Source organism: Panthera pardus, unplaced genomic scaffold, assembly GCF_024362965.1.
Source record: "Panthera pardus isolate Hobbes unplaced genomic scaffold, ASM2436296v1 HiC_scaffold_22, whole genome shotgun sequence".
Lineage (NCBI taxonomy): Eukaryota > Metazoa > Chordata > Mammalia > Carnivora > Felidae > Panthera > Panthera pardus.
In genome coordinates this window covers 16,158,399-16,181,935 of record NW_026526788.1, presented here as the reverse complement: position 1 = coordinate 16,181,935, position 23,537 = coordinate 16,158,399, and the positions used below count along the sequence as shown (strand labels likewise).

The 23,537-nt window shown below is 38.6% G+C and overlaps 1 protein-coding gene across 17 annotated transcripts in view; it reads left to right on the top strand.

Annotated features, from left to right (window-relative positions):
• Window positions 1-23,537, top strand: part of PCDH15 (protocadherin related 15) — a 1,681,879-nt gene that overhangs the window by 1,139,459 nt on the left and 518,883 nt on the right. For all 17 annotated transcript variants that reach the window (XR_008425054.1, XR_008425055.1, XR_008425056.1 and 14 more), the window contains one exon: window positions 16,559-16,719. Coding sequence is in view for 14 of the 17 variants with exons in the window: in XM_053910276.1 (XP_053766251.1) it covers window positions 16,559-16,719 (161 nt within the window). In the remaining 3 variants the exon portion in view is untranslated. The remainder of the gene's footprint in view (window positions 1-16,558; window positions 16,720-23,537) is intronic.

Below are 23,537 nucleotides of genomic sequence, written 5' to 3'. Positions count from 1 at the left end.
TTCTAACTGAAATTTAGTATAGTTGTAGGACGCTCCTCTTTCATTCTTTATGCCAATTCCTCATACAAGAAGCTCACTTATTGTTGATGGCATGTTCCTTTGAATGATTTTGGAGGTAAGAAAACAGATTCAACTTTAGAGTTATGACCACTCAGGAGTCTCCCAGAGGTACTAGAAAACAATGTCCTTATTGCACAAATTCCTCTACATAGTAAAATATTTTAAATATTCCACATTACATCTGAGGTTAGAAATGGGAGAACACTGTGATAGAACCTGTCTTACTGCCTAGAATACAAATCCCTTTTGAAACAACCAGAAACACAGAAAATATAGAAAAATAAGTGAAGTTGGAAATTAGATTCATTGTTTCATTACTACCATTAATTCTGCCCCCATTTATTTTACCATCTCCTTTCTCTTATGTAACTTTTTCTGTGATTCCATATTAAATGAGGTGCTTTTGCATTGATTGATTGATTGATTGCATAGGTTTTACCTCCTGCGGGGAGCCCAATCAGGGCTTGAATTCATGACCCTGAGGTCAAGACCTGAGCTGAGATCAGGAGTCAAACACTCAAAGGACTGAGCCACCAATGCGCCCCTATTTAATTTTTAACAAGGGGGATGTCTGTACATGAGAAAACTGCTTGGGTCTTCACTAAAATTTATTCAAGTGGTACAATTCAAATAAAATCATATTTGACCTTAGACTCAAATTATAAATTATATCATTCTTGTGATAAACATAGGAAGCTAGGAAAAACAGAGAAAACACCTTCATTTGTTTTTTGATCAAACTTCTATTAATTCAAAAGTTTAACAAACTTAATTCTTCTATACCAAGAATTGTACGTGTCATCTATAATAATTGAACTCTTGTAAATATTTTAAATTATATTACAAATTCAAATAAACTCTTCAAATACCTAAAGGGGTTGACAAACATCCTAAATACAGTTTTTCCTAGATGGCTAAGTCACACTTCCAATCTGATTGATCACATTGAGAAATGTACTGAATGCAGTTCTCTAAAATATTGAAGTCCTGTTTAAAAGCTCTATCTCGGGCACCTGGGTGGCTCAGTCGGTTAAGCATCAGACTCTTGATTTTGGCTCAGGACATGGTCTCAGGCTTATAAGATCCAGCCTCATGTAGCGTTCTGCATTCAGCACTGAGCATGGAGCCTACTTAATATTCTCTGTCTCCCTCTGCCCCCTTCCCTTGCACACTCTCTTTCTCTCTCTCTCTCTCTCTCTCACTCTGTCTCTCTCAAAAAAAAAAAAGTTCCATCTCATCTCTTTTAATTTTTTATTATTAACTTGATTTACTTTTTATTTTTTAAAATTTACATCCAAATTAGCATATAGCGCAACAATGATTTCAGGAGTAGATTCCTTAGTGCCACTTACCCATTCAGACCATCGCCCCTCCCACAACCCCTCCCGTAACGCTCAGTTTGTTCACCATATTTCTGAGTCTCTTCTGTTTTGTCCTCTCCCTGTTATTATATTATTTTTGTTTCCCTTCCCTTATGTTCATCTGTTTTGTCTCTTAAAGTCCTCATATGAGTGAAGTCATATGATAGTTGTCTTTCTCTGACTAATTTCACTTAGCATGATACCCTCCAGTTCCATCCACATACTTGCAAATGGCAAGATTTCATTCTTTTTGATTGCCAAGTAATACTCCATTGTGTGTGTGTATGTGTGTGTGTGTGTGTGTGTGTGTGTGTGTACACATATATATAGCACATCTTCTCTATCCATTCATCCATCAATGGACATTTGGGCTCTTTCCATACTTTGGCTATTGTTGATAGTGCTGCTATAAGTATTGGGGTGCATGTGTCCCTTTAAAACAGCATCCCTGTATCCCTTGCATAAATGCCTAGTAGTGCAATTGCTGAGTCGTAGGGGAGTTCTATTTTTAGTTTTTTGAGGACCCTCCATACTGTGTTCCAGAGTGGCTGCACCAGCTTGCATTCCCACCAACAATGCAAAATCCTCTTTCTCAGCATCCTCGCCAACATCTGTTGTTGCCTGAGTTGTTAATGTGAGCCATTCTGACAGGTGTGAGGTGGTATCTCATTGTGGTTTTGATTTGTATTTCCCAGATGATGAGTGATGCTGAGCATTTTTTCATGTGTCAGTTGGCCATCTGGATGTCTTCTTTGAAGAAGTGTCTATTCGTGTCTTTTGCCCAAGCTTCACTGGATTATTTGTTTTTTGGGTGTTGAGTTTGATAAGTTCTTTATAGATTTTGGATACTAACCCTTTATCTGATAATGTCATTTGCAAATATCTTCTCCCATTCCATTGGTTGCCTTTTAGTTTTGCTGATTGTTTCCTTCGCTATGCAGAAGCTTTTTATTATGATGAGGTCCCCATAGTTCATTTTTGTTTTTGTTTCTCTTGCCTCCGGAGACATGTTGAGTAAGAAGTTGCTGCGGCCAAGATCAAAGAGGTTTTTGCCTGCTGTCTCCTCGAGGATTTTGATGGCTTCCTGTCTTACATTTAGGTCTTTCATCCATTTTGAGTTTATTTTTGTGTCTGGTGTAAGAAAGTGGTCCAGGTTCCTTCTTCTGCATGTCGCTGTCCAGTTTTCCCAGCAACACTTGCTGAAGAGACTGTCTTTATTCCATTGGATATTCTTTCCTGCTTTGTCAAAGATTAGTTGGCCATACGTTTGTGAGTCCATTTCTGGATTCTCTATTCTGTTCCATTGATTTGAGTGTCTGTTCTTGTGCCAGTACCGTACTGTCTTCATGATGACAGCTTTGTAGTATGGCTTGAAGTCTGGGATTGTGATGCCTCCATCTTTGCTTTTCTTTTTCAAGATTACTTTGGCTATTTGGGGTCTTTTCTGGTTCCATACAAATTTTAGGACTATTTGTTCTAGCTCTGTGCAGAATGCTGGTGTTATTTTGATAGGGATTGCATTGAATATGTACATTGCTTTGGGTAGTATTGACGTTTTAACAATATTTGTCCTTCCTATCCAGGAACATGGAATCTTTTTCCATTTTTTTTGTGTGTCTTCTTCAATTTTTTTCATAAGCCTTCTATAGTTTTCAGTGTATAGATTTTTCACCTTTTGGTTAGATTTATTCCTAGGTATTTTATGGTTTTTGGTGCAACTGTAAATGGGATCGATTCCTTGATTTCTCTTCCTGTTGCTTCATTGTTGATGTATAGGAATGCAACTGATTTTTGTGCGTTGATTTTATATCCTGCAAATTTGCCGAATTCATGAATCAATTCTAGCAGGTTTTGGGTGGAATCTTTTGGGTTTTCCATATACAGTATCATGTCATATGCGAAGAAAGTTTGACCTCCTCCTGGCCGATTCGGATGCCTTATATTTCTTTGTGTTGTCTGATTGCAGAGGCTAAGACTTCCAATACTATCTTGAATAATGGTGGTGAGAGTGGACATCCCTGTCTCGTTCCTGACCTCGGGGGAAAGCTCTCATTTTTTTCCCCATTGAGGATGATATTAGCGTTGGGTCGTTCATATATGGCTTTTATGATCTCAAGGTATGCTCCTTCTATCCCTACTTTCTTGAGGGATTTTATCAAGAAAGGGTGCTGTATTTTGTCAAATGCTTTCTCTGCATCTATTGAAAGGATCATATGGTTTTTGTCCTTTCTTTTATTGATGTGATGAATCACGTTAATTGTTTTCTGAATATTGAAACAGCCCCGCATCCCAGGTATAAATCCCACTTGGTCATGGTGAATACTTTTTTTAATGTGTTGTTGGATCCGGTTGGCTAATATCTTGTTGAGGATTTTTGCATCCATGTTCATCAGGGAAATTGGTCTATAGTTCTCATTTTTAGTGGGGTCTCTATCTGGTTTTGGAATCAAGGTAATGCTGGCTTCATAGAAACAAGTTTGGAAGTTTTCCTTCTGTTTCTATTTTTTGGAACACCTTCAAGAGAATAGATGTTAACCCTTCCTTATATGTTTGGTAGAATTCCCCTGGAAAGCCATCTGGCCCTGGACTCTTGTTTTTTGGCAGATTACTAATTTTTGATTACTAATTTTGATTACTAATTACTAATTTTTGATTACTAATTCAAGTTCCCTACTGGTTATGGGTCTGTTTCTTCCTGTTTCAGTTTTGTAGTGTGTATGTTTTAGGAATTTGTCCATTTTTTCAAGATTGCCCATTTTATTGGCATATAATTGCTCATACTATTCTCTTATTATTATTTTTATTTCTGCTGTGTTGGTTGTGATGTCTCCTCTTTCATTGTTGACTTTATTTATTAGGGTTCTTTCCTTTTTCTTTTTGATCAAACTGCCTAGTGATTTATCAATTTTGTTAATTCTTTCAAAGAACCAGCTTCTGGTTTCATTGATCTATTCTAGTGTTGTTGTTGTTGTTGTTGTTGTTTTTGTTGTTTTTTTTTGTTTGTTTTGTTTTGGTTTCGATAGCATTAATTTCTGCTCTAATCTTTGTTATTTCCTGTATTCTGCTGGTTTTGGGTTTTATTTGGTGTTCTTTTTCCAGCTCCTTAAGGCATAAGGTTAAGATTTCTGCTATGATTTGCTCACATCATCCTTCTATCCCTATTTCTCTCTCTTCCTCTTCTGGGACCCTTATGATTCTGATGTTGTTCCTTTTTAATGAGTCACTGATTTCTCCAATTCTTAACTCGTGCTCTTTTGCCTTAATCTCCCTCTTTTTTTTCTGCTTCGTTATCTCTACATATTTGTCCTCTATATTGCTGATTATCTGTTCTGCCTCATTCATCCATGCCGCCGCTGCATCCATCTGTAATTGCAGCTCAGTTACAATATTTTTAATTTCATTCTATTTTTTATTTTTATCTCTGCAGAAATGGATTCTAATCTACTTTTGACTCCAGCTAGTATTCTTATTATCATGATTCTAAATTCTTGTTCAGACATCTTGCTTGTATCTGTGTTGGTCAAATCGCTGGCTGTTGTTTCTTTGTGCTCTTTCTTTTGGGGTGAATTCCTTTGTTTTATCCTTTTGAAGGGAGAAAGGACAAAAATTAAAATTAAAAAAATTAAAATTAAAAAATATTAAAATTAAAAAATTAAACACACACACACATACACACACACACACAAAACTAATAAATGATGCTAGATCCTAAGTCTGTTTTGGTCCGGGTGTTGAAAGTGGTTTGACAGATAAGAGGGAAAAAAAGGGGGGGGGGGGAATCGTTTGGGAATTTGGAAAAAAAGAATACACTGAAGTAGACTAAAATGAGATGATAGGAGTAAAATAGAATTTAAAAAATTTACAAAAAATTACAGAATATAGTAGAAAAATTAAAGAAAAATATTTTTATAAAAATTAAAAATAAAAATGAAATTTTTTCTCTTTCTGTATTCAAGAAACAGAAAAGAAGCAAAAAGGAGAAAAAAGAGAAAAAAAGTCATTTGAAAATTTGAAAAAGTTATTACACTATAGTAGACTAAGATAAAATGGTGAAAGTAAAATCGAATTTGAAAAAATTTACATAAAAGCAAAAAATATAGTAAAAAGTTTTAAAATTTTTAAAAGAAACAAAGTAAAAATGAAGTTTTTCTTTTTCTGCATTCAAGAAAAAGAAATGAAAAAGAAAGAAAAAGAAAAGGAAATCGTTTGAAAATTTGAAAAGGTGAATACACTGATGTAGACTAAAATCAAATGATGGAAGACAGAATTTGAAAAAATTTACACAAAAGTAAAAAATATATATATAATATATATAGTATATATATAGTATATGTATAGTAAAAAATATATACATAAAAAATATATATAAATATATAAAATATATATAATATAAATATATAAAAATATATATAGTAAAAATTTTTTTTTAATTATTTTTAATAAAACTTGAAAATAATTTTTTTTTATTTCTGTATTCAAGAAAAAGAAAAGAAGTGAAAAAGAGAAAAAAAAGACAATTTAAGAGATGGACCTGCTAACAGATTGAAATAGGACTGACATGACTTTGTTTTCCCCCAGAAGTCAGTCTCTGAAGCGCTTTATAGTCCATAAACTGAGCCGGTGGTGAGACTTGTGTTCAAGGAGGGAGGTTGGCCCAGTTGGGCAGGGCTCAGTGTAATCACTCCGCCCTCCACCAGATGGCGCTGCTCGCCTTCTGGGGTGGAGTGTTGCGGCGCTCTTGGGTGCGTATGCGCATGCGCGGCAGAGGTGCAAATGGCGTCAGCCACCTACCCGGTCTGTTCTCTGTCTTCAGCTCTCCGACACTCCCCGCTTTTTCACTGTCCGTGACCAGGCCCCAGGCAGTACCTCTCTCCCGAGTTCTGTCTCAGACGCGGCTGTTTTCCCCGGCCCCTTACTTCTGAAGGACGGCGGCCTTGACCCCTTCTGCCCTCTGCGCGAGGGTCTTACCCAGCAATGGCCGAATGAGCAATGGCCGAGTGTCGGCCGCACCCAGAAACGCTTGCGGGACCCTGCTGCTGCTGGTGCCCGAGACTGCGGCCGGGTGCCAGGCCACCCCAGAAAAAGTTCGTGAGATGGTGTAGCAGGTGCTTTTCAGGGATGATGGAAACTCACAACACGCATCTGGCACCAGGCTTCACCCTTAACGAGGGTGCTTGTTCCAGCCCCAGCGAATGTGGCCGTTTTCTGGGGTCTGCCGGGACCAGGGGGCTTCAACAGTCTCCAGGAAATGTCCTTTCAACAGTGGAACCGCTTTTCCCCGTGTGGCCCGAGAACCTCCCGGACCCCACCCTGCTTCTGGGGGTTCGCCCTTCCCATCAGAGCACCGCCAGGTAGGGAGCTGCGGAGTTGCAGCCTTTGCGTCCCCCTTGTTTACAGTCTTAATGGAATTGAAACCCTCTCCTTTCTCCTTTCTCCCTTTTTAGTTTAGTCCCTGCGGCTGTTTCCAATTTTCCACTTTCTCTCCAGCTGCCTTTGTGGAGGGGTGCTTTTATCATATTCTCCCCGACCCCCACCCCCCCACCTCTCTCCACCCTCAAAAGCTGTTCCCTACCTTTCGCGGCTTCTCGCTCCCCAAATTCATCTGTCCGCACCGCGTACCTGCTGACTTCTTTGGTTCAGGTTGTGCAGATTGTTGTGTTAATCCTCCAGTCAGTTTTCTAGGTGTGCAGGATGGTTGTGTGTTGGTCTGGCTGGATTTCATGGGCGCGAGACACACAAAAAACTTCCATGCTGTTCAGTCATCTTGGCTCCTCCACTCATCTCTTTTATGTTTTTAAATCAGCTAAGACTGGTGAAAACTTCCTGCAGCTGCAGTTTCAAAGGAGAAAGCACATGCACATCCTCAAGTGATGTTTTGGCAAAAAAAAATTTAAAAAAAGTGGTATCCGTATCTTGCTGGAGATTTGATTTATTGTTGGAGAGTTGGAGAACAATCCAGGATTCAGGGTTTCTAAATGATTGTAATGGAGACCAGGATAAAATATTGATCCTCTTGAAGAACATCTTAGCTTATATCTTTTTAAAGCACTCAATCTCTAATACACATTTTAAAAGAGTATCTTCAGTGATTTTTGTTTCTCTAACTTCAACCAAATAGATTTTTTTGTGAGCAACTGCTTGATGAGTCCATTGTTTTTCCAGTGGTGGGTGGGACTAGAGATGCGGCTCACGTTTAAACTACCTTTTTATAATCATCACACTTAAAAATTGTATAGTCTGTCTCTTCAACTGCATCAACTTGTTGTTCTGAAAGTAACAAGATCTTGCAGAATTCTAAGAGTATGAACCTTTATCACTTCAGTATGTCCATGAATTGAGTACGTTGTAATTTACTTAGTCTATGTTTTACCATTTGGCCCAGCTGATAGCGTAAGCAGATGTTAGTGAGCATTTTGACCTCAGTACTATGACTTCTGGGCTTGTTCTCTTGTTCACTTTTATTTTTGCTGGGAAGAAATGGCTTTTGCTTCGTGACACATTCTCTGTGATAAGTGAATGAACTGTTGCCCCCTCCTACCCTTTTATTTTATGTTCTGCATCTGCATGGTTTTCTTCTTGTTTTCTCCTGGCTTTTATGTATATTCTGTGCTTCTTTAATCGCAGTTGTAAAAAAAAAAAAAAGTGATATTTTATTTTAAAACATCGTGGCTAATATTTCCAATTAGCCACAAAACAAAATGAAACAAAATGAATAAGTCCTTTCACATGCTTTAGTCTATATAAACTCCCAGTGGCAACAGGGTGAACAGTATTATTCATTGAGTAACAATGTGCCTTTGCTTACATACATTATTCCTCATGATAATATATATTCATTAATGTGTATTAATTATACATTAGTATATACCATGGTTGTTCCAAGGGACTCTGGGTTAGTGTGTTCACTTTTTTTTTTAAGCTTATTTATTTATTTTGAGAGAGCAAGAGTGCAGGAGTGGGGGAGGGACAGAGAGAGAAGGAGGGAGGGGATCCCAAACAGGCTTCATGCCGTCAGTGCAGAGCCCAACTCAGGACTCAAACTCACGAACTGCGAGATCATGACCTGAGCTGAAATCGAGAGTTGGATGCCCAAGCAACCGAGACACCCAGGTGCCCCCAGTGTGTCACTTATTAAACTAATAAACTAATTTAACTAATAAACTAAATATTAGTTTAATAAATAAACAAATAAATAATAAATAATAATTAATAATAAATAAATGATAAATAATAAATAAATAATAAATAAACTAAATAAACTAAAATTAGTTTAATTAATAAACTAATTAAACTAATGCTCCCAGTCTCAGCGGGCGATTTATTGGGCTATCCCTTAATGCCAGCTATTTATTCTCTTTGATGAGTGGTAAGCTATAAGGTCAAAGGCTATATCTATACCTATGTATAATCTGGAAAAACTAGTTCTAGGGTCCGTTCATTGATTGCATGGTACCATGCTCCCTATATTTTACTTTAGAATTATTTCCATTTTGACCCTTTACGTTTTGTCAAGAAAATAAAAGGGTACAGAATTCCACATAATCCATCTATGCCCTGGCAGGATCTCTGTGTGGGTTTCCCATGATCCCAAAACAAAATTTCCAAGGTTTTTATCATTTCATATATTTTTTTTAAAGTTTACATGTTTCCAGTGTGATAGCAAGGCATAGAGAAAGGAGATCTAAATTGTGAACTAATAAAACTGGAAAACTGGGGTTCAGTCCTGGGTATGTGTTTATGAGCTACACCACCTCGGTCAGGGCATTTTCAGGGCTTGGGATAAAGACGTGGAGAAACCAGAAGGTCAGCTTCATTTTATTCATGAAAAATTATGATGAAATGGCAGGGTCTCTTCTGTTTCTAAAATTCTATGATTCTTTCTGTCTTGTCTGTCTTTCTTTCTTTCTTTCTTTCTTTCTTTCTTTCTTTCTTTCTTTCTTTCTTTCTTTCAATTCATTTACTTAACATACAGTGTAGTATTGGTCTCAGGAGGGGAACCCAGGGGGTGGATGGTAGGATAGGTTAAAATTCTGTGATTCTATTTTTAGTTGTATAAGTGACGTATAAACAAAATAAACCTGCCTAACATACCTTCTACACCAATATGTATAATACATATGTATTTGCTTAATACTTTATTCACACCAGAATACAGATACTAGCAATTGTCTAGAGGGCCAGGTATTCATATTAATTTCTAAGGAAAGAGTGAAAGATAGAAGGAAAAAAAACCTATCTCATTCCTGAAGTTTTATAATTGTATGTCCGTGCCATGCTTGTGGGATCACTATTGACCATTATGAAATAAGAATCACATGTAAGTAAAAGGTCTCGTCCCTCAAGTAATGTGAGTGAAGTGCACTTGAACAAAGCTGCCCATTTGGCAATGGTTTGTTCTTTTGAGGTGAATAAAATATAAATTAAAAGACCAAGGTCACTTTGCAAAGCAGTGTACTTGTAATTTTGTAAGTTTAACCGCTGTTGACTTGATTGGTATCATTTTCAATCTTTAGCATATATTGTGTGTGGTTAATATATCCTTAATATACAAATCCTAGCCCAATCAAAATCTATGTTTTGTATGAATACTCATGTGTTTCTTTCCCTGAAGGAGTTTATCAAGTAGCTATCTAGCTATAAGAACATATTCTTAGCTGAAATGTATACTTTATAGAACCGTAAACCGAGAAGTGTGAAAAAAATTAAAGTAGACAGACTACTTCCAGGAAAGTCCTAGAAAGTCTTGACAAAGAAGCAGATTTGAGCATGAGAAGAAACTCCCTTAGCCTGTGAATCTTGTAATCTAGATTTTACTCAATAACAACTATATCATGGGCATGCTTACTGGTTAACCTCACTAAAAAACTACAGATAGCTACATTTTCATTTTCTTCTTTTCCTTTTTTTTTTTTTTTTGAGAGAGAGAGAGAGAGAGAGAGAGAGAGAGAGAGAGAGAGAGAGAGAATCCCAAGCAGGCTTTATGCTGTCAGTGCAGAGCCTGACTCAGGGCTTGAACCCACAAACCATGAGATCATGACCTCAACTGAAATAAGAGTCAGATGCTTAACCAGCTGAGCCACCCAGGTGCCCCAATTTCAAATTTGTTTTGATCAAATAATACGCATTTGGGAGCTTTGTTTATGTTTTCATTTGCAGGGAGTAACATGCAATGGATTCTTTCAGGTAGATCATGTAGCTGAGCATTCTTCCAATTGGCTTAAACTGGGCAAAGATTGTTGCAAGAGATTTTATGCAACCCATATTGGTTATATATCTTGAATAATTAATTGTTTCATAGCAACAAGTGGTTTCTGTGCACAGAGTGATTTTCTTTTTTTTAATGTTTGGAATGAACCCAAACAGGCTATTACTCTGTCTCCCTGTAGAACTTACTTTTTCAGCTTCATTGAATTAGGTTAATTAGAAAGGCAATGGACCCCCTCCCACTGCCACCCCCCGTGGCATTTTTAGAGAGTAATTCACTTGTGTTATAACTGCCTATTTAAAGAAGCAAATGACTTTCACAGGAAAAACATTAACTATCCAAATTTTATTTATGCTATATAAAGTATAGATAAATATATGTAGTTAATCTAAATATAGATCTAATATATAATGCACTATAAAATGATATATAGTGATATAAAATAATATAATATAAATATTATATATTTAATATGTATAGTTACATATAATATATAATACAATATGAATAATGTAATATAAAATAATATAAAATGATATATAATATACAAAATCAGATAATAATGTAAATATATATGAATATAATATAAATATATATTTTGTTACTATAATACAGGTGTTTTCGATTTTAGGTCCTATCAAATTAAACATGTTCTGGGGATAGAAAAATAGTGTTCAGTCTGAAGATCACTATTAGTATGAATTTGTGAAGTAAGACCTTTTTTTGCCATCAAATCTAATCTGAGTTCCTATGAGAAAAAATCAGAATTGTCTGCAGTTAGGAAGTGGAAAGAGTGGGTACCACCCCCTCAAAATAGTAGGCCCAAACACATTGCCCATCAGTTGGATCAAGAGGTTCTGTCTACACTTTTATCTACAGAAAGGATTCTCTTTCTACCTTCTAACTTCCCAGAATAATTATTTGGGACTCAAATCTTCAGAGTCCATAAAAATTCTTCCAGACTGCCGCCATGTCTGTGTGTTGACCAAACATGATAATCCTAGCTTTGTGAAATGAACAGTAGACTTGGTTAGTAAAGAACACTGGGACGTAAAATAAATCACTTTGCTTTAGCTTCGGGTCATTTCTCTTTCAAAATGGTGTTAATGGCATCAACAGCAGTAACCATAATTACAAATGCTCAAGTCCTTCTTCTGTATGAGGGATAGCAATCAGTGCTTTGCCTGTATTATCCTGTTCAGTCATCCAGGAACCCAATAGGCTCTTCTTTGATACACTTACATTATGCACATCAGTAAGTAGTGAATGGCATTGGTATAACAAGGAAATTGTATTGATGCATAAGTTACTTTATAATATGTTTATGTTTTGAAATATTCTGGACAAGCTTTTTCCATACTTAAGAAGAAAGACTTGTGAGAAGATCTTAAGAACAAAGCTGAAAATCTGCAGTCCCTTTATTTAGTACAAGTAGAACCTGAATTAGCATCTACACCTGATAGATATGTCTGCTTGGAGAAGTTATAGATATAGATGAAGTGACTGCAGAGTTATTTTTTTCTGAATTAGAATAATAGATTCATGAAGAAAGCTAAACACCCAACCAAGTTTCTACTTTGGATGAAAAAGGTCTCTACCTAGTAGCAAATCACCCTCAATACTTACTTTTTGAAGGAAGGAACACAGACCCCAGGGTTTAAGTTTGGCAAACATAGGCCATGATGTTTTGTGAAAATACCATTAAGTATTTAACTGTTCTAGTGTTTTTATTGATTTTCGACTACTTTGGTTTCTGTTAGTGCTCTGGATACAAGAATACATGTGTCTTTCAGTTACGTACGTACAGCATTATAGAACTATCTGTCCTGCTTTAGTCCTGATTTTATAAAAAGAGAAATTGAAGGTGAGTGGGGTTAAGTAATCCAGCCACCTTCACACAGTTGGCAAGTGGTGGACCCAGGACTGGATTCTGTCACTTCCAGGGCAGGCTCTCTTAACTTCTGTGACATGAATATCAAACTAAGTTTAATTCCTTTTTCCTGATTGCAACTGTTTATTATTATTATTATTAGTAGTAGTAGTAGTAGTAGTAGTATGGCAAAAGGAAAATTTCACAGAAGAGGAGCCTGTCTTGGGTCCTAACATATTCTTCAAGACAGATCTCTTCAGGTTAACACCTGTTGATCAATGGATCCCTCTACTTTGATGCAGTATGTCTCATCACCTCTAATGATAGCCTTTGTTCTGGTCTGCTCTCTGGTAATAGAGCCATCCAGCTTCCTTAATCAGTGCTGCATTATGTATCCTACCCTTTTCTTTTTCATGTATCTGTGTCTTTATATTCCAAATGGAGTCAGGGGTAGGAATAGATTTTCAGCATCACACAGGAGGGGTTAAAAGGAAGGTTTTACTGGAAAAGGTGGAAGCTTGCAGAACAAGAGAGGAGGCAAAGTTACCATGCTCTCCCCAAATGCCCAGATTTCCTGCCGGACAGCTGTTGGCCAGCCTTGTCTCAGTACCCAGATGCCCAGGCTCACACCCTGACCTGTGGCAAGTGTAGTCCCCACCACCAGGTTGCAGACAGACCCTCCATGACCCTGGGCCACAAGTCCCCTGCTCTACTGGGAGGAGGTGGAAGACGGGGCTCTCTGGGAAAACCAGAAGGAACACCTACATTCTTCTTCCTCCTCCTTCTTCCTCCTCCTCCCCGCTGGCACCCCTCCTCCTCCTCCTCCTCCTCCTCCCTGATTTATTCATTCATTTTTTTCTTTTCTTTCTCTCCCTCCTCCTCCTTCTGCTTCCTGCTTCTTCTTTCTTTCTTCCCCTTCCTCCTCCTCCTCCTCCTCCTCCTCCTCCTCCTCCTCCTCCTCCTCCTCCTCCTCATCCTGGTCCTCGTCCTCCTCCTCCTTCTTTTGAAAAATATTGCCCTTTGTGTCATGCCTCCTTCAGCCATGCTCCATTCTCTCTGGTTCTCCAAACTTTTGCTGTAAGGTAACATGGCTTGTGAAAGTATTGAGAGATTTTGGCAACATGAAGCCATATTCTGGTGAAAGAGAAGAGAAGCTCTTCCTCTGTCACCATACCAGCACTAGGACCAGTTACTGATGAGTCCCAGTCACCAAAACCACAGAGCTGACAAGGAAGCAAGAAAACAGTTAGATTTTCTCCATGAAAATTAAAAAAAAAAAAATTACATAAAGTATAAGTCCAGATACGTTGTTTTAGTTTCACTGTGTGAATTGTCATTAACATAATGATTACACCTTCCTCTGGTTACAACCCATTTGGACCGTAAAGGGGAGCTCACTGCCCCATCCTTCCATGTGTCCCCATGGTGTGTCCCCGTGCCTTCAGACACTGCTGCCCCTGCAGTGATGCATGGGTGAGTCAAGGCATAAACCTCCTGTTAGTTCACCTGCTATTGTACATTCCTTTGTTTATTTATTTTTATTTATCTAAACCCAAGTTAGTTCACACACAGTGTAGTATTAGTTTCAGGAGTAGGGGCACCTGGGTGGCTCGGTTGGTTATGTGTCCGCCTTCAGCTCAGGTCATGATCTCACAGTTTGTGGATTCAAGCCCTGCATCGGGCTCTGTGCTGACAGCTCAGAGCCTGGAGCCTGCTTTGGATTCTGTGTCTCCCTCTGTCTCTGCCCCTCCCCCACTCATTCATTTATTCATTCATTCATTCTCTCTCTCTCAAAAATAAATAAAGATTTAAAACAATTAATAAAAAATGGAGTAGAACCCAGTGATTCATCACTTACATGTAACACCCAGTGTTCATCCCAAAAAGTGCCCTCCTTAATACCCATCACCCATTTGGCCCATCCCTCACCCACCTGCCCTCCAGCAACCCTGTTTGTTGTCTGTATGAGTCTCTTATGACTTGCCTCCCTCCCTGTTTTTATATTATTTTTACTTCCCTTCCCCTATGTTCATCTGTTTTGTATCTTAAATTCCACATATGTATGAAATCATATGATATTTGTCTTTCTATGACTGACTGATTTCACTTAGCATAATACACTCTAGTTCCATCCACGTTTTTGCAAATGCCAAGATTACATTCTTTTTGATTGCCTAGTAATACTCCATTGTATCTCTTATGGTTTGCCTCCCTCTCTATTTTTATTTTATTTAAACAGAAAATAGAATCCCATTGACTTCCCTAATATTGAAAGTATTTACCACATAATTTTTAAGGGTTAGTTATATGAATTATTTGTAAATAAGTGTGTACTTGAGCCTTGAACATATTACTAGGTCAGAAAATGCCATCATTGGGACTCCTGGGTGGCTCAATCATTTGAGTGTCTGACTCTTGATTTCCGCTCAGGTCATGATCTCACAGTTCATGGATTCGAGCCCCTTGTAGTGCTCTAGGCTGACAGCATAAAGCCTACTTGGGATTTTCTCCCTCCCTCTCTCTCTGCCCCTCCACCCCTAGCACTCTTTTCTTTTGCTCAAGATAAATAAACTTAAAAAAAAGAAAAGAAAATGCCATCATTGTCAGACTGTACTTTTGGATGTATTATCTGTAGCTAGTCATTTGCCATTTCAAAAAAAAAAATAGAAGAATCACTTTCACTCAATTTTTATATCTATGTGTACTAGTATGTGGAAAAAGTAGAAGGAAATAATCTTCACTTAGACATGCATTTGTGTGTGTGTGTTTAATCATTATTCAGATTTATTGTTACAGAAGAACAATTGTTCCTTTCAACATTCCCTAGGCAGGTAAAACTGACTGATAATAATGTTATAAAGAAATATTACAGCTATTACTATTGTTATTATTACTATTACTATTAATTTGCTGAGAAAATCTTCCAAAGAGACCCCCCCCCCTTTATTTGTAACTATACAATGATATAACATTTGGGCCTTAAGAAAATGCAGCTGTCACATTTTGCATTATTATTCAAGCTAGATTTATATTTATGGATTATCTATATATTATTGTGTGTTATCCTGAGGCAATGGGTTCTGTAGATATTCCATTTATTCTAATGTTTTTCGGGGGGTACATTTTTATTTGCATAGCCACATCTTTTCTAGATGCCATAATTTTAATAAAATGGATGGGCTGAAAATGATTGCCCTAAGCTATAGTGCACTACTCTTTGGCAAAGGGATTGTTGGTGTGTGTGTGGGCGGGGGGGTGCGGAATGGGATTTGAATTGCATCAGTGCTGTTTGCATCCAACTTGTAAAATGCATGGAATCTTTAACAAAATAGGGAAGATTGGAGATGTCCTGTCTTTTCAACTCATCCAACAAATGTCCACAATTTAGCCTGCCGAAAGGATAATAAGAAAGCAAGCATCACAATGCCACATTGGACTAGCGTGTTGTTCTGGTCAAGCACCCCAGACGTGTCTTAAAGAAGAATGGACTCAGTCATGGGTCTGCACACTACTTTTGACTTTCACATTGAGATTTATGTTTTATGGATTTGCTCTAAGATGAAAGAAGAAAGAAGCAGTTCTCACCATGGGAGACCCTGCTACTTCTTTATCTCTTCCTTTTCTTCCTCTCTCTTATTTTCAAGACATCTCTTTTCATATTGGAAGTCTTACTGAGTGAACTGAAGTATCAGCCTCTGTTACTTCAGGATCTCCTTTTGTTCAGGGTGAAACCCAGTGATGGCTCCTGTGAGAAGTGATGGACAGGGAGGGGAGCAGGTTTAAGTTGTCCAAAGGGAAACAAGAAATAGATGATGAAACTCACCAAGTGGCTGAATCTCTGCCTGCCACCCTCATCTCCAAATAAACATCATTTATAAATAGTGGAATAAAGGTGATTTTCACCCTTTTGAAACAGGACGTCTCTGTATCATGCCAGATGTTACGTTGGATGTTTTTTGCTTTAAAACAGACTTGCCGGTCAGCTGGCATTTAAGCGTATGATCTTGTTAAAGATGCTGTACAAGTAGGATATGTCTTCAAATAACTGTCTCTGGCCCGCAGGTACGATTCTGGTGGATAACATGCTGATCAAAGGGACTGCGGGAGGACCAGACCCCACCATCGAACTTTCCTTAAAGGACAATGTGGATTACTGGGTGTTGCTGGACCCCGTCAAGCAAATGCTCTTCCTGAACAGCACGGGCAGAGTTCTGGATAGAGACGTTAGTGACTCTTTTTTCCTTTTGTCCCTGTGTTACAACCTTACTATAGTTTTCATCACTGCATGTGTTTGTTGAGGATGATCTCGGACTTTCTTTATATGATTTGAGATTCTTTTCTGTGCTTATCAACAAAAACATTTGTTTAACTCCTTGAAGGAAGAATAAGAAGGGGAGGGGCCATCTGTGTCTGGGAGAATGATTGTATTTCCCTCTGACCCCCAGGAACGCATGGAGGGTAGATGTTCACACTAAGGAGTGGTGACTTTGGAAGAGCAGGGGAGGCAGAGCGAGGGCCCAGGCCAGAGTGTGGGCGTGCAGCAGGTGTTGCTTGAGGATGCAGAGTGACAGGAAGAGCACAGGGGCTGCCGTCACTAGGAGTGAGCACGGGGTGAGGGGTGGGTTTGTGGCCGTGCGCGTGTAGGGCTGGGGAAAAATCAAAAGAAGGTGAGCGTGAGTTTCCTGGCGATGTGCCAGTCCAGCTGTGACCTAAGCAGTAAGGCAGCCTGACCTACGTATTGTGTCATGAAGAATAGCTCAGCTACCAAAGCTGCTGAATGTCTCATTTCCGAAAAAGTGGGAAGACTTGGGTAGATTTATGTAGGCTTCTAAGTGTTGAGTGCAGAGATGAGTGTGCGTGTGCGTGCATGTGGCCGGGCGTGCACGACAGTAATTGTGCAGGACCTTGGGAGTACATCTAAACATGTGTGTACTCCCAAAGTTCCAGGTCATGAAATCCAAATGTCAGACCCTCAGCGTAATGAACCTGAATCATCTCCCTGCATCACTCAGATTTTTGATCCGCTCTACAATACGGTGTGTGGAGTGGATGACCCCTGACGTAGTTCATGTCTAAAATTCGGAGTCTCTTAGAGCTTTGCGGTCAGGGGGTGGGTGGGAGGGTATAGGACAGGATGGGTTGTCTTTGTCCACTTGGGGGCCCCACACGCAGCTGACTGAGCAGATGTGAAGCACCGGTGGCAGTGGACAGTATGAGTGACACTGTCAGGCTCAACATGGGGGAAAAAGTCAGCCTGGATGCTGCCCCCGGTCCCCCACCACCCCCTACTGACTGCTGTTTATACCCCACACTTTGCAATTTTGGCCGGGCGGCTATGAGAGTATAAAATGGAATGGGAACCATTATTATCTATTATCGTAGCTTAATTTACTTCCTAAGTCATAACTTTTGTGACAGTAGTGTGGATAATGGCACCCAGGCTGCACCAGTGCCCCCAACTGCGACCATACAGGCTCCCTTTCCTGGCCTTCATTAGGGGCATTCACATCCACGTCACATGGATTTCATTATGTAACCTGTTAGGAGAATTATAGAATACTCATCTAGACCACTGTTATTTTATACTGTCTCCTTTTCTTAAAATCACCTACTACCTAAGTATAATAATTTACTAGTTTACTGGCAAATTACTTTCTTTTTGACACCATTTTTTTCATGTGATATTAAAAGCACAAGATCTAGAGTGAATGAGTAGAGACAAAGGATATACTTCAGTATAAATAAATGGTGTTCTGTGTCTCCAACCTAAAACATTATTTAATTACTTACTAAAGATTGCCTTTACCTTCAGAAAAAAGTATCTGCTTCCCTAGTATTATTTTTTATTTCTAATAAGGGCAGCATTTATTGGACATTGGCTCAACTGAAACAGTACCGTGGGAATACACTTAAAATTGTTTGACTTAAAAGTAATAATTGCAAAAAATGTGAATGAATACAGTTTATGTGTTCATCTGGGCTGATTTTTGGTTTATTTATTTATTTTTGAGGGACAGAGCAAGCAAGAGAGAGAGAGAGAGAGACAGACAAGCAGGGGAGGGGCAGAGAGAGAGAGAGAGAGAGAGGGAAACACAAGCAGGGGAGGGGCAGAGAGAGAGAATCCCAAACAGGATCCATACTCTCAGCACACAGCCCAATGTGGGGCTCAACCCCATGAACTGTGAGATCATTACCTGAGCTAAAATCAGGATTCAGATGCTTAACCAAATGAGCCACCCAAGTGCCCCAGGCTATTTTTATTTTTTAAACACGATAATAAAGCTAATTTCCACCTACTTAAAATGTTCTTTGGACTAGGAATGGTATGGTCAAGTTAAACTTGCCAAGATATTTCCTAAATTAAAGTGTTGTCAGTGGATACTTACCTGAATTATCTAAAGATGCAGATTAGAACATCTAAAGAATATTAAGTGTGAAATGAATATTGCAGAGGAAAATCTATAAACGAAAAGCAAAACATATGCTCACGTAGGTGCGACATATTAGCAACTTGGCAAACAAATTCATTGGAATAACGGGAAGAAATAAGTAAAAGACATGATGATATTACATATGAGGTCAAGGTTAGGTTCACTAAATACAGTATGTACTTTCAATGTAGTATTTTTTAGAGTTTGCTGATTACAGATGCTTTACAGAATCTTTGGATTTTAGAGGCGGAAGGACTCTTAAAGTTTTGCTAATTCAATTTTTTTCCCCATAATCTGTGCAGTAGATTTAGACCCAGTGAGTCTTTAACATTTAGCACTTGCCTGTGGTGAAATGAGAATAATAAAACAATGGGGTGATTTTGTTTCTTTATTTTTGTCTCCAAAGCTAAGTGTGTTCATTTTATTCTGATATCATCCCCTCTTTGCATTTTTTATTTTCTGTGGACCTTGTAGATTATAGATGGCTTTTGCTTTAAAAAAAATTAACGTTTATTTATTTTTGAGAGAGAGAGAGACAGAGCATGAGCAGGGTAGGGGCAGAGAGAGAGAGAGAGAGAGAGAGAGAGAGCGCGCGCCAGTGAGCAGAATTGGAAGCAGGCTCCAAGCTCCAAGCTGTCACCACAGAGCCCGACGTGGGACTCAAACCTACTGACTGTGAGATCATGACCTAAGCCGGAGTCGGATGCTTAATCAACTGAGCCACCCAGGCGCCCCTATGGCTTTTGCTTTTTGAAAGTCTTTCTTAAAGAAAGAAAAGATTATCTATCTCATGTTAGCTTTCCATGGTTTTTGCTGGCTTGTTCTTTTCTGGTATGTTGTTGTTGTATATTTTACTCGCCTGCTGCTCTAGTGTGCTGTGTTTAGGTGAAGAGAGTCTAAGTCCACGCAGCTAATTAACTAGTTCGCCATGCTGCCCAACAATTGGTCTTTGGTGTCAGGTAATTCTTCTTGGATAAATGTGTGAGATGGATTTAAGCGAAGCATCAGAAGTCTAAGTGTAAACATAGTAAAAAGAGAAATGTGGAAGAAGTAAGAAGTGTAAGAATAAGAGTAACAGTGTGTAGTGTCAACCTGCTAGCTGGTAATGGGGGCCATTGAGTTAAAGAGTGACCATGAAAGGGGAAAAGAATAGTTTGATATAAAAAAAAACCCCTGCCAAATCTTTATAATATAACAGAAATGAATTGTGTCATTAAGAAATATTTTCTTGGGCACCCATGTGTCTCAGCTGGTTAAACAACAGACTTCATCTCAGGTTATGACTCACGGTTTATGAGTAAAGCCCCACATCAGGCTCTGTGCTAGTAGCTTTGAATCCTCTCCCCCCACCCCCCAAAATAAATAAATAAACTTAAAAAACAAAAAGAACTATTTCCTTGGAGGCTCACTGTATTGCTGGTTACTAAGTTTTGATGAGCCAAGGAAATAATGATAGGCTGAAATCAATCTTTCATTGGTGGATTTGTTATTAAGTCTTCATTTTGGGGAGATAGAGCACTTAGGATTACCATCAAATCTATGGACTCATTTCTCAAGAAAAAGCTTATTTGCACATGAATAAATTGCCACCAAATTCAAGAGTTTCACTAACTACCAAGGTTACCTAGACCCCAGGTTATAGGTTTTGCCTTGGGAAAGCATCTTCCTACTTTTCTTACTCTTAAATTGTTAAGAGGGTTTTACATCTCAAAATCAGTAATTGTAAACAGAAGCGAGAAAAGGAGTTGTTGGCTGTACTTTCATATCTATACTTTCATATAGCAGCCCACTAGAGTAACTGGCTGTGGTCCTAATGCTTTCCTGAGCCATTAGATGCCTGCCACGTTTTCCATAATAGAAAGTGATCTCCATGTGACTCGGAAAAAATAAATCTCAGTATAAGCTCTTGCTTCAATGCAGCTTACTATGTCCTATATTAATCTTTGAATTTTTTAAATTCTTGTGAATTGCTTTCTCTGACACCATGACACTTTTACGGCTTTATTCATCAAAGTCTAAAGGTGTTTATTCTGAAAATTCTTAACCCAGCGCCCATCTGTTTTATGTGAAGCACAGACTATTGCTGCTAGTAAAGGAGTGTGGTAAACCCATGTTTTCAGTCCAAATCCAATCACAAATGGAAATTTTAATTTTATTTAACAGTAAAATAATATCAGCTTATGGCTGATATCAGAAAATAAAAATCATATGTGCAAACATTATTTTCCATCTAAGGAAAATATTTAATATTTATCCTGCTGTATATTATTTCAAACATATATATGTGTTGGCATGTGTCTTTATAGTATCACACTGGGTATGATGTTTCAGCCTTTTTTAATGTGATTTGTAATATACTTCCTTTCATGTGAATGAATGTATATATAATCATTTTTACTGGCTGCATAGTGTTTCATTGGATGAATAAATCGAGATTCTTTTTCAAAACAGTCTCCTATTTTGGACATCAAGTTGGAAGTTATTGATGATTTTCTTTTCTTGCCGTATCTTTGTCCAGTTTTGATATCAGGGTAATGCTGGCCACATAAAATGAGTTTAAAAGAATTCCCCCTTCTATCTTGGAAGAGTTTGAGATGGATTGGTCTCCATTTGTCTTTGAATGCTTGGTAGGATAGAGCAGAAAAGCCATCTGGTCCTGGACTTTTATTTGTTGGGAGGGTTTTGATGACTGATTCTATTTCCATGCTAGTAATCATTCTGTTCAGATTTTCTATTTCCTCATTATTCAGTCCTGTTAGATGGTATATTTCTAGGAGTTTGTCCATTTCTTCCAGTATGCCCAATTTGTTGAGACATAATTATTCATAGTAGTCTCTTCTGATCCTTTGAGATATCAGATGTAATGTCTTCTTGTTTCTATTTTTTTTAATATATGAAATTCATTGTCAAATTGGTTTCCATACAACACCCAGTGCTCATCCCAAAAGATGCCCTCTTCAATACCTATCACCCACCCTCCCCTCCCTCTCCCCCATCAACCCTCAGTTTGTTCTCAGTTTTTAAGAGTCTCTTATGCTTTAGCTCTCTCCCACTCCAACTTCTTTTTTTTCCTTCCCCTCCCCCATGGGTTTCTGTTAAGTTTCATACATATCTTTCTCTGTATGGCTTATTTCACTTAGCATAACACTCTCCAGTTCCATCCATGTTGCTACAAAAGGCCATATTTCATTCTTTCTCATTGCCACGTAGTACTCCATTGTGTATATAAACCACAATTTCTTAAAATTATTTTAATGTTTTATTTTATTTTTGAGACAGGGAGAGACAGAGCATAAACAGGGGAGGGTCAGAGAGAGGGAGACGCAGAATCTGAAACAGGCTCCAGGCTCTGAGCTGTCAGCACAGAGCCCGATGCGGGGCTCGAACCCACGGATTGCGAGATCATGACCTGAGCCGAAGACGGCCACTTAACCGACTGAACCACCCAGGCGCTCCAAACCACAATTTCTTTATCCATTCATCAGTTGATGGACATTTAGGCTCTTTCCATAATTTGGCTATTGTTGAGAGTGCTGCTATAAACATTGGGGTAAAAGTACCCCTATGCATCAGCACTCCTGTATCCCTTGGGTAAATTCCCAGCAGGGCTATTGCTGGGTCGTAGGGTAGATCTATTTTTAATTTTTGAAGAACCTCCACACTGTTCTCTAGAGCGGCTGCACCAGTTTGCATTCCCAGCAACAGTGCAAGAGGGTTCCCGTTTCTCCACATCCCTGCCAGCATCTATAGTCTCCTGATTTGTTCATTTTGGCCACTCTGACTGGCGTGAGGTGATATCTGAGTGTGGTTTTGATTTGTATTTCCCTGATGAGGAGCGACGTTGAGCATCTTCTCATGTGCCTGTTGGCCCTCCGGATGTCTTCTTTAGAGAAGGGTCTATTCATGTTTTCTGCCCATTTCTTCACTGGATTATTTGTTTTTTGGGTGTGGAGTTTGGTGAGCTCTTTATAGATTTTGGATACCAGCCCTTTGTCCGATATGTCATTTGCAAATACCTTTTCCCATTCTGTTGGTTGCCTTTTAGTTTTGTTGATTGTTTCCTTTGCTGTGCAGAAGCTTTTTATCTTCATGAGTTCCCAATAGTTCATTTTTGCTTTTAATTCCCTTGTCTTCGGGGATGTGTCAAGTAAGAAATTGCTATGGCTGAAGTCAGAGAGGTCTTTTCCTGCTTTCTCCTCTAGGGTTTTGATGGTTTCCTGTCTCACATTCAGGTCCTTTATCCATTTTGAGTTTATTTTTGTGAATGGTGTGAAAAAGTAGTCTAGTTCCAACCTTCTGCATGTTGCTGTCCAGTTCTCCCAGCACCATTTGTTAAAGAGACTGTCTTTTTTCCATTGGATGTTCTTTCCTGCTTTGTCAAAGATTAGTTGGCCATACTTTTGTGGGTCTAGTTCTGGGGTTTCTATTCTATTCCGTTGGTCTACGTGTCTGTTTTTGTGCCAATACCATGCTGTCTTGATGATGACAGCTTTGTAGTAGAGGCTAAAGTCTGGGATTGTGATGCCTCCTGCTTTGGCCGTCTTCTTCAAAATTACTTTGGCTATTCGGGGCCTTTTGTGTTTCCATATGAATTTTAGGATTGCTTGTTC